Source organism: Coregonus lavaretus, assembly GCF_964263955.1.
Source record: "Coregonus lavaretus genome assembly, chromosome: 20".
NCBI lineage: Eukaryota > Metazoa > Chordata > Actinopteri > Salmoniformes > Salmonidae > Coregonus > Coregonus lavaretus.
The window spans coordinates 6,162,727-6,178,364 of record NC_140007.1 but is presented as its reverse complement, the minus strand read 5'-3'; the positions used below and the strand labels follow the sequence as shown (position 1 = coordinate 6,178,364).

The 15,638-nt window shown below is 41.2% G+C and overlaps 1 protein-coding gene across 1 annotated transcript; it reads left to right on the top strand.

Annotated features, from left to right (window-relative positions):
• The first annotated feature begins 9,831 nt into the window (after nucleotides 1–9,831).
• Nucleotides 9,832–10,962, top strand: LOC311147545 (protein BTG1-like). Its single transcript, XM_084184293.1, has 2 exons — nucleotides 9,832–10,360; nucleotides 10,503–10,962. Exons 1-2 carry the CDS (start codon nucleotides 10,243–10,245, stop codon nucleotides 10,850–10,852), a joined length of 468 nt encoding a protein of 155 aa, XP_084040419.1. The 5' UTR covers nucleotides 9,832–10,242; the 3' UTR covers nucleotides 10,853–10,962.
• Nucleotides 10,963–15,638: the final 4,676 nt, after the last annotated feature.

The following is a 15,638-nucleotide window of genomic DNA, read 5'->3' as shown; positions in this document are numbered from 1 at the left end:
GACCTCCACATCTGGCTTCTTCACCTGCGGGATCATCTGAGACCAGCCACCCGGACAGCTGATGAAATTGTGGGTTTGCACAACCGAAGAATTTCTGCACAAACTATCAGAAGCTAATAACTTCACCATGCTCAAAGAGATATTCAGCATCAGTTTTTTTTTTTTTTTTTTTACACATCTACCAATCGGTGCACTTCTTTGCGAGGCATTAGAAGAACCTCCCTGGTCTTTGTGATTGAATCTGTGCTTGAAATTCACTACTCGATTTAGGGACCTTACAGATAATTGTATGTGTGGGGTACAGAGATGGGTAGTCATTCAAAAATAATGTTAACCACTATTATTGAACACGGAATGAGTCCATGCAACTTATTATGTGATTTGTTAAGCACAGTTGTATTCCTAAAGCTATTTAGCCTTGCCATAACAAAGGGGTTGAATACTTATTGACTCAAGACATTTCAGCTTTTAATTTTGTATTAATTTCTACAATTTTCTATAACAAAATTCCACAATGACATTATGGGAGTATTGTGTGTAGATCAGTGACACAACATCTCTATTTAATCAATTTTAAATTCAGGCTATAACACAACAAAATGTGGAAAAGGGATGTGAATACTTTCTGAAGGCACTGTACACACTTTGAGATACATGATTACATTGTGCATTTACAGTCATTATTATTCAACATGTCCTCACCTGGGATGTGAACTCACAACCTCTTGGTTCAGGGCATTCAGATCTTCCTGCTATGCCACCATGTATGTGTTATCATTGATTTGATTTACTTATTTCAACAATTTAAGGGGTTTCTGTATAGTTGTCTAAAGTTGGTGGGGCATATCAAATACAATTTGATTGGTCGCATACATATATTTAGCAGATGTTAATGTGGATGTAGCGAAATGCTTTTGTTCCTAGCTCCAACAGTGCAGTAATATCTAATCTGCATATCTGGGATGGTTGTATCCCCCATATATATAATATTCTATTGGTTGCAATAATTTTGTATAATAATTTAAATTGAAAAACAAACTTTTGAATCTGGTGTTGTTTTGTGTATCAGTTCATAAACCATGTGCCATGGAATCGGTACATCGAAAATCTCTTCCCAACTATTTTGCTATCTGTATGGCACAGCTGTACATTTTTGGTCCTTAAATGAAACTGGTATACTTTTTTATTTATCACAATTTTCTTTAACCAATTTTGGTCTTTGATGCAGGGCCGACAGACAAGTTCCTTACTTTCTCCACCTTCCACTTGCGGTAATTCTGCAATTAGTTGGTTATAATTTTGGATAGAGCAGACATTTCCATATACACTACATAGCCAATAGTATGTGGACACCCCTTCAAATGAGTGGATTTGGCTATTTCAGCCACACCTGTTGCTGACAGACATGCAATCTCCATTGACAAACATTGGTCGTAGAATGGCCCATACTGAAGAGATCAGTGACTTTCAACGTGGCACCGTGATAGGAGGCCACCTTTCCAACAAGTCAGTTCATCAAATTGCTGTTTGTCTCTCCAACATTTGCAACTTTGTTTCAATATTCAAATTTGATCTCCAGCTGTCGCATAGTAATGAACGAGTAGGGATGAGACAGACAGGCAGGCAGCTTTTCTCAGCCTGTCGAAATCATGAATTGGCATCATTTTTATGGATATATACAAAGATATATCAATAGAAAACAGCTTAAGCTTGTTTGAAGTGATTGTGTTAGCTGTGTTGGCTAGCTCCTCTGAACAACATTGTCCTGACGAGAGAGCACATTTTCTATGCCAGGGGAAATCACGCATCATTAGCTCATTGTTATGGATGTATCCAAATAAATATCACTCCTCTGAACAACATTGTCCTGACGAGAGAGCACATTCTCTATGCCAGGGGAAATCACGCATCATTAGCTCATTGTTATGGATGTATCCAAATAAATATCACTAGAAAACAGCTTAAACAAATGCAAATGCAGCTACTTTGTTGTTATTCTGGCTGTACTGTATGACGTGCCTGTAAGTTAGCCGTAGTTAGCTAGATAGTAAGCAAGGGATAATAACATTGCCAGCCAGTATGGCAATAGAACATTAAGAACGAACGACTGGGTCGCACAAATAGATACAGAACAAAAATACTTAACGACTGGGTCGAGTCTCTGGCAACCGAACCGATAGAACGAACGACCAGCCGGCTTGGGTAGCAACCCTAGATTTGTATCGGGACTATATCTTGTGGAAGGATGAAATAGTATGAATAAATTAATACAAATATAGTTTTTAATGAAAATATGTAAATCATTATTTGAATATGTTAGTAACCAGTTGTATACAAGTGATAATGCCCTCGAAGCCGGTGTTTAGAAGATATATCGGCACGATTCGCGTCCATAGATACAGAACAAAAAGACTTAATGACTGGGTCGAGTCTCTGGCAACCGAACTGATAGAACGAACGAACATCTAGTGGAAAGCCTTCCCAGAAGAGTGGAGGCTGTTATAGTCTTGAGCCTAACAACACCCATGCCAATATATCCTCCAAACACCGGCTTCAAGGGCATTATCACTTAATTGTTTGATGGTCCGTCCGCATTCTGTCCCCTATCAACACTTTTTAAAGTTTTGGTGGCAGCGAGAATGACATTAGAAAGTAGTCAAGATGACTAGCTTGATTGAGGCTCCACCATGTACAGTTGAAGTCGGAAGTTTACATACACTTAGGTTGGAGTCATTAAAACTAGTTTTTCAACCACTTCACAACTTTCTTGTTAATAAACTATAGTTTTGTCAAGTCGGTAAGGATATCTACTTTGTGCATGACACAAGTAATTTTTCCAACAGTTGTTTACAGACAGATAATTTCACTTATAATTCACTGTATCACAATTCCAGTAGGTCAGAAGTTTACATATGAGTCAATATCACTATGAGGTGCCTTTGGTGTCCTCATCAGACTCACTCAGTCATCATGAAAATGTAGCAGAATAATGAAAGTCTGAGGTCTTATTATAAGTGGCCAAACATTTGCACACATATCAGTAGAATGATAAGTCTCTAAAAAAGTGTTTCCTTCATTTTATTAATTTTTTTTCATTGGATGTACGTGATTTTGGCATGTCCCACACACTGCTCTGCTAACTACAGTGTGTGTAATAAGTGGTTAAATGATACTAAATCCAATTTTTTTTTACACGGTTTTACTGTCCACAATAAGTTATTTGATAAAACAAGTAATTTTGATCATGTATATTGTATTTTCATAATCATATTGAACATTTTGCATGTGTCCCTGAAATTGCTGTCCACCCTGTCATTATGGGGTAACTGCCCCTTTAAGAAACCCACTGATGTTTTCAGTGACATCACTACGAGCATTTTGTCTTTCTTCAATGAAGGCTGAAGCAGTGTCTAGTTGCAGAGTAAGTATTTACACTAATGTTTCATAATTTTCATCATATTATGTGTGTAGTTGGATGTTGTCAAGCTTAACATGTCCACTCTGTCATAGTGAAATATCAATTGATAGAAAAACCTATCAGAACTTTGAAATATATTTGTAAAACAGTACACAGTCAGCTTGCTAACTGTAGTATGTTGCTAAGTGAAGGTCCACCATGTGCTCATTAAATGCTAACATTAGCCAAAAATGTCCACCCTGTCATTGTCCACCCTGTCAGCAAGCCTTCCATGACAGGGTGGACATGGTTCATGACAGGAAGGACATGTGCATAGTTTAGGCCACATACTGATAATGTTACACATATTACAACAGCTATTACACACATTTTATAACAGTACATGCTATACATAGTAAGAATGGACAATATGGACAATTTTTTTGCCGATATCGGTATCAGCAAACCTAGTTTGATAATGCAAGCCTAGTTTACCGGGACTGCCAATTAAAGTGTGTAAGGGAACATTTTGAATCGTCTTTTTCAAGGAATGAGATCAAAAGGAGCTGATATAGCAAGGAGATATCGGGAACGTTGTGATGCTGACCCAGACAGAAGAAGAAAGTACCTTGAGAAAGAAAGGGTCAAATGGAAAAAAGACAGAGAGACTGGAAAGAAGAAGGGTGTCAATGAGCCCAGTGAGAGAGAAGAGGGCAAAAAGAAAGAAATGGAGAGAGGCAAAAAGTCAAGCCAGAGCCAGAAACAGGGCCAGTGCTTTGCTACAGTCAGAGACACCACCCAACTCCCCTGCTGAAACTCCTGAAAATCAGCATGAGCCAGGGCCCTCCAGGTTAGATCATTGGTTTAACACAGATTTCCAGGAGAGGCTTCTCCATTTTAGGAGCCATGTCTTCAACATTAAATGGCAGTTTGATGCCTACAGGGAGCTCAGGAGGAGTCTGAAGCACAATGAGTCCCTCTTGCATATAGATTTTAGCGAAAATTACTCATGTAAGTACAGCGAAGAAATACAATCTGTGAATTTTGGAGGCTCACACAAGCAGGCCAGTCTGCACACTGGAGTGCTCTACACCACTGGTGAACAAGCGCCACACACCTTCTGCTCCATATCACCCTCCAGAAGACACGACCCTGTGGCCATCTGGGCCCACCTTGATCCAGTTCTGAAGGTAGTGAGAGAACGACACCCTCAAGTCAGCACACTTCATTTTTTCAGCGATGGGCCTGCAACGCAGTATCGACAAAAAGGAAATTTCTTCTACCTCTCAACGGAACCCTACAAGTATGGCTTCAAAGAAATAACGTGGAATTTCTTTGAGGCTAATCATGGGAAGGGGGCCCCAGACGGTGTGGGTGGGGCCCTCAAGAGGTCAGCAGACCGGATTGTAGCCCATGGAGGAGACATTCCTGATGCCCAGAGCTTGTATAACAAGCTGAAAAGCCTGGACACATCTGTCGAGCTGTTCTTCATCCCAGAGAGGGATATTGAATCAAAGCCTGAGGTACCTGCAATAGTTGCCATAAAAGGCACTATGAGAATCCACCAAGCTATCAGTCTGACACCCGGCCAAATGAAATACAGAGACATTTCATGTCTGTGTAAAAGGGAGGAAGGTGTTTTGGACTGCCCCTGCTTTAACCTTCAAGAGGTCACTCTAGCTAATGTTCCTGTTTCATCTGACAAGTCCCCAGCATGTGGAAAGACACCAGATAATCCTAGGAGACCAGAAATGATTGAGGTAAAGCACATTGGAGAGTGGTGCGTCGTTAATTATGACAATGAAGCATACCCAGGTATCATCATGGATGCAGAAGGGCACAGTGTGAAAGTTAAGTGTATGCAACGCCATGGCATAAACAAGTTCAAATGGCCAAGTCTTCGGGACGACATCTGTTGGTACCATGACTGGCAGGTACTTTGCCTAATACCAGAACCACAGGCTCTGAACAAGCGCTCTGTACAGATTGAAGTGTCTGCATGGAAGTATGTGGAACAGCAACTGCAGAACTGAGCCATGTCTCTGCAGAAAGGGAGAGACTGTTTGGAGATGCGTCCAAGTGATCTTTATGTCATATTCTGTTTTTTCAAATCAACTGTTCTCCACTTAAAAGTGGAGTTGAATGTTTGACTTTCACTGTGCAGAATGATGTACAGAGTTTAACGCTAGAAGGCCACATTAATGTCTCATTTTGGGCATCTTTATTCAGTGGCTGCATGCAGGTAGAGTGGATCAAAAACAGTCTGTTCAACTTGTAATTTCCCCCTACATGGGAAAAGGCATTTTTTACATCATTTTCTTGCATTGTTCCTTGCATTTATGAGGCCATTCAATGACATTTCACAACGTGTCCACCCTGTCATGCCCAGGGTCCACCCTGTCATGTCACTGTCCACCCTGTTATTTTCATGTTCTATGAAAATAAACAAATTATTTTCACAAGTTAGCAAAATCTTTTGTGTGATTCCTTTATAAACAACTGAGGGCCAAATAGTATTGTTTGAAAGTTTGACCAGATATCTTTTTTGTTAGATTTTATTTAGAAAAGAAAGTGCAACTCTCGCAGATTTTATAGAGAAACAAATAGTTTGCCATAATTTCATTATTATCCAAATACTTTTCCCATAAACTAAAATATATTGTTGAGAAAGTGACTAAATAGTTTTCTGAAAATGTACGTTTTATAATCACTATGTAATTACAATGTATTTATTCTGCTTTGAAATTGTCCATGACAGGGTGGACATATTTTGCTGTTTGCATGTAAATTGTCTGCTTGCAGTTAATTTATAAAAAGTGTGGGAGCTTGACCAATATGCATTTCTAACAGCATAACATATACTTAATACAATTAATATGAAGTTCAATGGAAAATCTCAGCTTTTTGGGGGGGAAATGGGGAAGTCTCAAAGGCACCTTATGGTGATATTGACCCATATAGTAAGTTGACTGTGCCTTTAAACAGCTTGGAAAATTCCAGAAAATGATGTCATGGCTTTAGAAGCTTCTGATAGGCTAATTGACATAATTTGAGTCAATTGGAGGTGTACCTGTGGATGTATTTCAAGGCCTACCTTCAAACTCAGTGCCTCTTTGCTTGACATCATGGGAAAATCAAAATAAATCAGCCAAGACCTCAGAAAAACAATTGTAGACCTCCACAAGTCTGGTTCATCCTTGGGAGCAATTTCCAAACGCCTGAAGGTACCACGTTCATCTGTACAAACAATAGTACGCAAGTATAAACACCATGGGACCACGCAGCCGTCATACCGCTCAGGAAGGAGACACGTTCTGTCTCCTAGAGATGAACATACTTTGGTGCGAAAAGTGCAAATCAATCCCAGAACAACAGCAAAGGACCTTGTGAAGATGCTGGAGGAAACAGGTACAAATCTACAGAAAAATTAGTCCTATATCGACATAACCTGAAAAGCCGCTCAGCAAGGAAGAAGCCACTGCTCCAAAAAGCCAGACTACGGTTTGCAACTGCACATGGGGACAAAGATCATACTTTTTGGAGAAATGTCCTCTGGTCTGATGAAACAAAAATAGAATTGTTTGGCCATAATGACCATCGTTATGTTTGGAGGAAAAAGGGGAACGCTTGCAAGCCGAAGAACACCATCCCAACCGTGAAGCACGGGGTGGCAGCATCATGCTGTGGGGGTGCATTGCTGCAGGAGGGACTGGTGCACTTCACAAAATAGATGGCATCATGAGGAAGAAAAATGAGGTGGATATATTGAAGCAACATCTCAAGACATCAGTCAGGAAGTTAAAGCTTGGTCGCAAATGGGTCTTCCAAATGGACAATGACCCCAAGCATACTTCCAAAGTTGTGTCGAAATGGCTTAAGGACAACAAAGTTAAGGGATTGGAGTGGCCATCACAAAGCACTGACCTCAATCCTATAGAAAATGTGTGGGCAGAACTGAAAAAGTGTGTGCGAGCAAGGAGGCCAACAAACCTGACTCAGTTACACTATCTATGTCAGGAGGAATGGGCCAAAATTCACCCAACTTATTGTGGGAAGCTTGTGGAAGGCTACCAGAAATGTTTGAACCAAGTTAAACAATTTAAAGGCAATGCTACCAAATACTAATTGAGTGTATGTAAACTTCTGACCCACTGGGAATGTGATGAAATAAATAAATAATTATCTCTACTATTATTCTGACATTTCACATTCTTAAAATAAAGTGGTGATCATAACTGACCAAAGACAGGGCATTTTTACTAGGATTAAATGTCAGAAATTGTGAAAAACAGAGTTTAAATGTATTTGGCTAAGGTGTATGTAAACTTCGACTTCAACTGTATATCTCACTAGGTCCGGATATTTAAGCCTCCATATATCCACTAGCTCCAATATATCCATGATATTTGTGATTTCCTTAAATGCATGAGCGCGATTGTTTGTAGTGTAATTTCCTTTTCGGTCCACTGAGGTATTTAAAACTGTATTATAATTCCTCACCATCATAAGAGTATTGTATTGCTTGTAGGCTTGATAAATTATTATATATGCACAGTACCAGTCAAAAGTTTGGACACACCTACTCATTCAAGCGTTTTTCTTTATTTTTTTGTATTTTCTACATTGTACAATAATAGCGAAGACATCAACACTATGAAATAACACATATTGAATCATGTAGTAACGACAAAAATGTTAAACAAATCAAAATATATTTTATATTTGAGATTCTTACAATAGCCACCCTTCGGCTTGATGACAGCTTAACCTGGAATGCTTTTCCAACAGTCTTGAAGGAGTTCCCACATATGCTGAGCACTTGTTAGCTGCTTTTCCTTCACTCTGCCGTCCAACTCATTCCAAACCATCTCAATTGGTTTGAGGTCGGGGGATTGTGGAGGAAAGGTCATCTGATGCAGCACTCCATCACTCTCCTTCTTGGTAAAATAAACCTTACACAGCCTGGAGGTGTGTTGGGTCATTGACCTGTTGAAAAACAAATGATAGTCCCACTAAACCCAAACCAGATGGGATGGCGTATCGCTGCAGAATGCTGTGGTAGCCATGCTGGTTAAGTGTGCCTTGAATTCTAAATAAATCACAGACCGGGTCACCAACAAAGCACCGCCATACCATAACACCTCCTCCTCCATGCTTTACGGTGGGAATTACAGATGCAGAGATCATCCGTTCACCCACACTACGTCTCACAAAGACACTGCGGTTTGAACCAAAAATCTCAAATTTGGACTCAAGGGACAAATTTCCACCGGTCTAATGTCCATTGCTCGTGTTTCTCGGCACAAGCAAGTCTCTTCTTCTTATTGGTGTTCTTTAGTAGTGGTTTCCTTGCAGCAATTCAACCATGAAGGCCTGATTCACACAGTCTCCTCTGAACAGTTGATGTTGAGATGTGTCTGTTACTTGAACTCTGTGAAGCATTTATTTGGGTTGCAATTTCTGAGGTGCAGTTAACTCTAATGAACTTATCCTCTGCAGCAGAGGTAACTCTGGGTCTTCCATTCCTGTAGCAGTCCTCATGAGAGCCCGTTTCATCATAGCGCTTGATGGTTTTTGCGACTGCACTTGAAGAAACGTTCAAAGTTCTTGCCATTTTCCGTATTGACTGACCTTCATGTCTTAAAGTAATGATGGACTGTCATTTCTCTTTGCTTATTTGAGCTGTTCTTACCATAATATGGACTTGGTCTTTTACCAAATAGGGCTATCTTCTGTATACCCCCCCTTTCTTGTCACAACACAACTGATTGGCTCAAATGCATTAAGAAGGAAAGAAATTCCACAAATTAACTTTTAAGAAGGCACACCTGTTAATTAAAATTCCTTCCAGGTGACTACCTCATGAAGCTGGTTGAGAGAATGCCAAGAGTGTATAATATACTTTTGACCCATCCCCCTTTGACCCCCTCCTTCTTGCAGAGACCCATTCCAGGTTATGGCACTGTGCAATGTCAATGTGAGTGGCTGAGTTTGAACCATGTCCACAAGACTGTTAGTCTGCAGGTCATATTATTATATTATTCATATTATTTTCAAATTGTCCATTCCAATTGTGGTGGATGCATAATCAGAGGCAATAAAACAAAGGAAAGACTATTTATTGTTAGATGATGTCTCTCACTATGGATGTGTAATCAGGCCAGCACAGTAGAGCTTGGCTGGGTCGGTTCAGTAGTGTGAAAAGAGTGAGCCATAATATGTTTATGGGTTGCTATATCTTAGAAATACTACAATGTAGCCAGAAGGAGAGCTTTTTGGCCGGCTATAAAATGTGGTATTTGATGTGGGACATTTTGGGAACACACAGGTGGCGCTGTGATTAAGTTGTTCAATTGAGGAGCTGCATCCCAATAGAGAAAGAAGATTTGTGACGTAATTACACACCGTTAACTGATTGGTAGATGTGGCTTTGTGACGCAGAATAAGGTTTACCAGCAAAGGGCTGAAGTTAACAATTTATATGGACGACGTTAATCCTATGATATTTTGCTATATCTAAAGTTAATTATTTATTTTCACTAGATCTAATCCAACTCTCAGACGTTAGGTTTTGGTAGGTCCAAATTGTAAATCCTGACCTTAACGTTACATGAATTGTCCGAGTGAATTCCGTGAGTTATTGTGGCTTCCGTTTTACAACTACCGTTAGCTAGCTACAGTAGCTTTAGTTTAGCTTTTACAACTGGACAAAAGAAAGACCAACTGGTTGTCGCTTGGCCTTGTTGTTCAGCCTTCGACATTTTGCTTTAAATTTGGGATATAAAGCCAACTTGGTGTCTTTGCTATTCAACGTCAGGCTGATGAGATAGTATCTTGTTTCGAAAATGAAAACTGAAGTCTCAACAGCGGCCAGCTTTGTTGCCAGATTGCTGAAAACAACTGGATACTTGTCAGATGACCAACTGAAAGAGTTCACCCATTCCTTGGAGGAAGCTTTAGGAGGTATGTAGCTAGCAAGCTTGGGTAAAATACATTTGTGTTGTTGACATCACATAGCCTAGTTATAGACTACTAGCTACATAGTTACTATTAAGCAAACTAATTCCCGCTGAGTCTGTTTTTCGCCCATTGCCCTCTCTTACAGAGCACTACCAACACCACTGGTTCCCCCAGGCTCCATGCAAAGGCTCGGGATACAGATGTCTCAGGATCAACCACAAAATGGACCCGTTGATTGGCAAAGCAGCTTGCACCATTGGACTTACTCGAGAACAACTCTTCTCCCTGCTGCCCAGTGAACTGACAATGTGGGTCGATCCATTTGAGGTGTCCTATCGGATAGGAGAGGATGGCTCCATCTGCATCCTCTACGAGTCCACTCCACCAGTGCCAACTAATGCCAACACAACAGACATGATCAGCTGCAAGGAAGAACTGAGATTCGGGAGGTCAAGCCCCTCCAAGTCGTTCAACATGATGACAGTCTCAGGCTAATATTTTTAATGTTCAGAGCTTTACCTGGGCACTTCTGTATCATTTCTGCCTCACCTTTTGATGTAATTAATTCTGACATTAAAGATTTTAGTATTACTGCCTAAACCCAATTTGTTTATTGTGAATTTCATGAAAAGCATCTATACTTTTTTCAATGAGTTCCATGATCTGTAAATGATCACTGTCTTGAAACAAAAGTTTTACAGATTTATATTACAAATAGTCATATTCTTGTGTATTTGTAATAAATTCCTCATTAGCAATTGTTTGTTTTGTGATGGTTTCTCTATCAACAATGGTGTCATGGTTGTGTTCAGTAGGCATGAAAACAGGAAACCTTGACACAGAAAATGAAAATGCATGTACTTATTGGAAAAATGTATTTTCTCCTGTGTAGTGCCTACTGAACACAACCCAGTTGATTGAGGCACTTGTGTGTTCCCGGAGGGAAAGCTGCCATTGTAAGCTCAGGTGTTGAGATCAGGTTAAAGATAATTTGTTAAACAACAGGATATTTAGGTCACCTGGAGCCTGCGCTGCAGCTGTCTGAACAGACTGACCCTAAGTATTAGTGGTTGTATTAGTGCTGATCTTCCGTCCCTTCACGAAAGGCAGTGGAGCAGTGCCATAAGCATGTTTGACCACTCAAGACTTTTAAGGGTCAGTATCACACAAAAGCACTCAGTTGATGTATGATAGTGAAGAGTAAAGGGGTGGCGGGCTTATGAGCACCCTAAACCTGCAATGACTTGAGAAATGGCACTTCTAGTCTGTAAAGAGCAAAAAGGATTAGTAAAACGGACAGTAATTGATCAGGATGAAAACCAGCACACACTTGAGGAATGAAGCTTGGGAAGTAAATTCAAGTTTCAGATTCTCATCAACAAAGTAGATGTACGATAAACAGCTGCTAGCAATTGTAGAATATCTTTGAGGGGAAAACATTTGCATTGCATACCATCAGAGATTACTTGTCCTTTCCGTTGGTTTTGAATTTCCATCTACAATTACTGTTCTCTCAATGGGAGATAAAGAATATGTTTTTTTGTCAAAAAGAAATCATTGGTGGTAATAAGCATAGCATACAATCACAAAAATAATTTGTTTTGGCTGGTTTGTTGTCCCCAAGGTGAGGAGATTATATGGATCCAAAAGGCTTGAATTTCTGTTCTTGCCATAGTAACTCTCGTGAATCATTCATTTGATCTGTTACAGCACATGTGTCAAACTCATTCCACGGAGGGCCTAGTGGCTGCGGGTTTTCACTCCTCCCTTGTCCTTGATTGATGAATTAAGGTCACTAATTAGTAAGGAACTCCCCACACCTGGTTGTCTAGGGCTTAATTGAAAGGAAAAACCAAAAACCTGCAGACACTAGGCCCTCCATGGAATGAGTTTGACACCCCTGTGTTACAGCAATTAACCATGTCCACATACTTACCTTTTTTAGTAAGACAGACACATTCATAAAAGGTCAGGACAGTTTCAGTTTCTAGGTACAACTTGTCCTGTGTAGCAGATTCTACAAAGACTCCCCTGAACCCCCTTTTTTTTTTTTTTTTTTTTTTTTCTATCTAAAGCAGCCTTCAATGGTAGCACATCTATGTTTAACTAATCAAATCATATCCTGAAACTCATGGAGGCCAAGATTCTGAGTAGCAAATAAATGGGGAATACATTATGGAAAATGTCAGTCACACCTTACACAAAAACAATACATTTTATGGGAGCATGTTTGTATCTACTATATGTCACATATTAGCATTACAGCGCCTTCGGAAAGTATTCAGACCCCTTGACTTTTTCCACATTTTGTTACGTTACAGCCTTATTCTAAAATGGATTAAATATATATTTTTTCTCATCAATCTACACACAATACCCCATAATGACAAAGCAAAAACAGGTTTTTAGAAATTTTTGCAAATGTATTACAAATACAAAACTGAAATATCACATTTACATAAGTATTCAGACCCTTTACTCAGTCCTTTGTTGAAGCACCTTTGGCAGCAATTACAGCCTTGAGTCTTCTTGAGTATGACGCTACAAGCTTGGCACACCTGTATTTGGGGAGTTTCTCCCATTCTTCACTGCATATCCTCTCAAGCTCTGTCAGGTTGGATGGGGAGCGTCACTGCACAGCTATTTTCAGGTCTCTCCAGATCTGTCAGGTTGGATGGGGAGCGTCACTGCACAGCTATTTTGTGTGTAGATTGGTGAGATTTTTTTCTTAATCAATTTTAGAATATGGCTGTAATGTAACAAAATGTGGAAAAAGTCAAGGGGTCTGAATACTTTCCAAATGCACTCATCGGACAGTGTATTAGGTACACCACCTCGTTTACGAAAATGGATCGCTCCTACAAACAGTGAGTCACGTGGCTGTGGCTTGCCAATTAAACCAGGCAGACAGGCATTGAGGCATTCAGTTACTGTTTGATTGAACGTTAGAATGGGCAAAACAAGTGACCTAATTGACTTTGAGCGTGGTATGATCATCGGTGCCAGGCGCTCAGGATCCAGTATCTCAGAAACGGCCGCCCTCCTGGGCTTTTCACGCATGACAGTGTCTAGGGTTTACCGAGAATGGTGTGACAAACAAAAAACATCCAGTCAGCGGCAGTCCTGTGGGCGGAAACAGCTCGTTGATGAGAGAGGTCGAAGGAGAATGGCAAGAAACGTGCAAGTTAACAGGCAGGCCACAAACAGACAAATAATGCCACAGTTCAACAGTAGTGTGCAGAACGGCATCTAGGAACGCACAACTCATCGATCTTTGTCACGGATGGGCTATTGCAGCAGACGACCACACCGATTTCCACTCCTATCAGCTAAAAACAAGAAGCCGCTCCAGTGGGCACGCAATCACCAATACTGGACAATTGAGGAGTGGAAAAACATTGCCTGGAACATGACAGCAAGTTCAGTTTACTTCAGTGGCCTGCGCAGTCCCCAGACCTCAACCCAATAGAGCATCTTTGGGATGAGATCAAATCAAATCAAATTGTATTTGTCACATACACCGAATACAACAGGTGTAGACCTTACTGTGAAATGCTTACTTACAAGCCCTTAACCAACAATGCAGTTTTAAGAAAATAGAGTTAAGAAAATATTTACTAAATAAACTAAAGTATTGTTATTTATTTTTTAAGTAACACAATAAAATAACAATAATGAGGCTATATGCAGGAAGTACAGGTACCGAGTTAATGTGCGGGGCTACAGGTTAGTCGAGGTAATTTGTACATGTAGGTAGGGGTACAGTGACTACGCATAGATAATAAACAGTGAGTAGCAGCAGTGTGTCAATGTAAATAGTCTGGGTGGCTATTTGATTAATTGTTCAGCAGTCTTATGGCTTGGGGGTAGAAGCTGTTAAGGAGCCTTTTGGACCTAGACTTGGCGCTCCGGTACCGCTTGCCGTGCGGTAGCAGAGAGAACAGTCTATGACTTAGGTGACTGGAGTCTTAGAAATTTATTCGGCCTTCCTCTGACACCGCCTAGTATATAGGTCCTGGATGGCAGGAAGCTTGGCCCCAGTGATGTACTGGGCCATACGCACTACCCTCTGTAGTGCCTTACGGTCGGATGCCGAGCAGTTGCCATACCAGGCAGTGATGCAACCGGTCAGGATTCTCTCGATGGTGCAGCTGTATAACTTTTTGAGGATCTGGGGACCCATGCCAAATCTTTTCAGTCTCCTGAGGGGGACAAGGTGTTGTTGTGCCCTCTTCACAACTGTCTTGGTGTGTTTGGACCATGATAGTTTGTTGGTGATGTGGACACCAAGGAACTTGAAACTCTCGACCCGCTCCACTACAGCCCCGTCGATGTGAATGGGGGCATGTTCAGCCTTCCTTTTCCTGTAGTCCACAATCAGCTCCTTTGTCTTGCTCACGTTGAGGGAGAGGTTGTTGTCCTGGCACCACACTGCCAGGTCTCTGACCTCCTCCCTATAGGCTGTCTCATTGTTGTTGGTGATCAGGCCTACCACTGTTGTGTCGTCAGCAAACTTAATGATGGTGTTGCAGTCGTGCTTGGCCACGCGGTCGTGGTTGAACAGGGAGTACAGGAGGGGACTGAGCACACACCCCTGAGGGGCCCCCATGTTGAGGATCAGCACGGCAAATGTGTTGTTGCCTACCCTTACCACCTGGGGGCAGCCCGTCAGGAAGTCCAGGATCCAGTTGCAGAGGGAGGTGTTTAGTCCCAGGGTCCTTAGCTTAGTGATGAGCTTTGTGGGCACTATGGTGTTGAACACTGAGCTGTAGTCAATGAACAGCGTTCTCACATAGGTGTTCCTTTTGTCCAGGTGGGAAAGGGCAGTGTGGAGTGCGATAGAGATTGCGTAATCTGTGGATCTGTTGGGGCGGTATGCGAATTGGAGTGAATCTAGGGTTTTCGGGATGATGGTGTTCATGTGAGCCATGACCAGCCTTTCAAAGCACTTCATGGCTACTGACGTGTGTGCTACATTTACATTTTAGTCATTTAGCAGATGCTCTTATCCAGAGCGACTTACAGTTAGTGAGTGCATACATTTTTCATACTGGCCTCCCGTGGAAATCGAACCCAAAACCCTGGCGTTGCAAGCGCCATGCTCTACCAGCTGAGCTACAGGAGGGCTAGGGGGCGGTAGTCATTTAGGCAGGTTACCTTTGCTTTCTTGGGCACAGGTACTATGGTGGTCTGCTTGAAACATGTAGGTATTACAGACTCGGTCAGGGAGAGGTTGAAAATGTCAGTGAAGATACTTGCCAGTTGGTCTGCGCATGCTCGG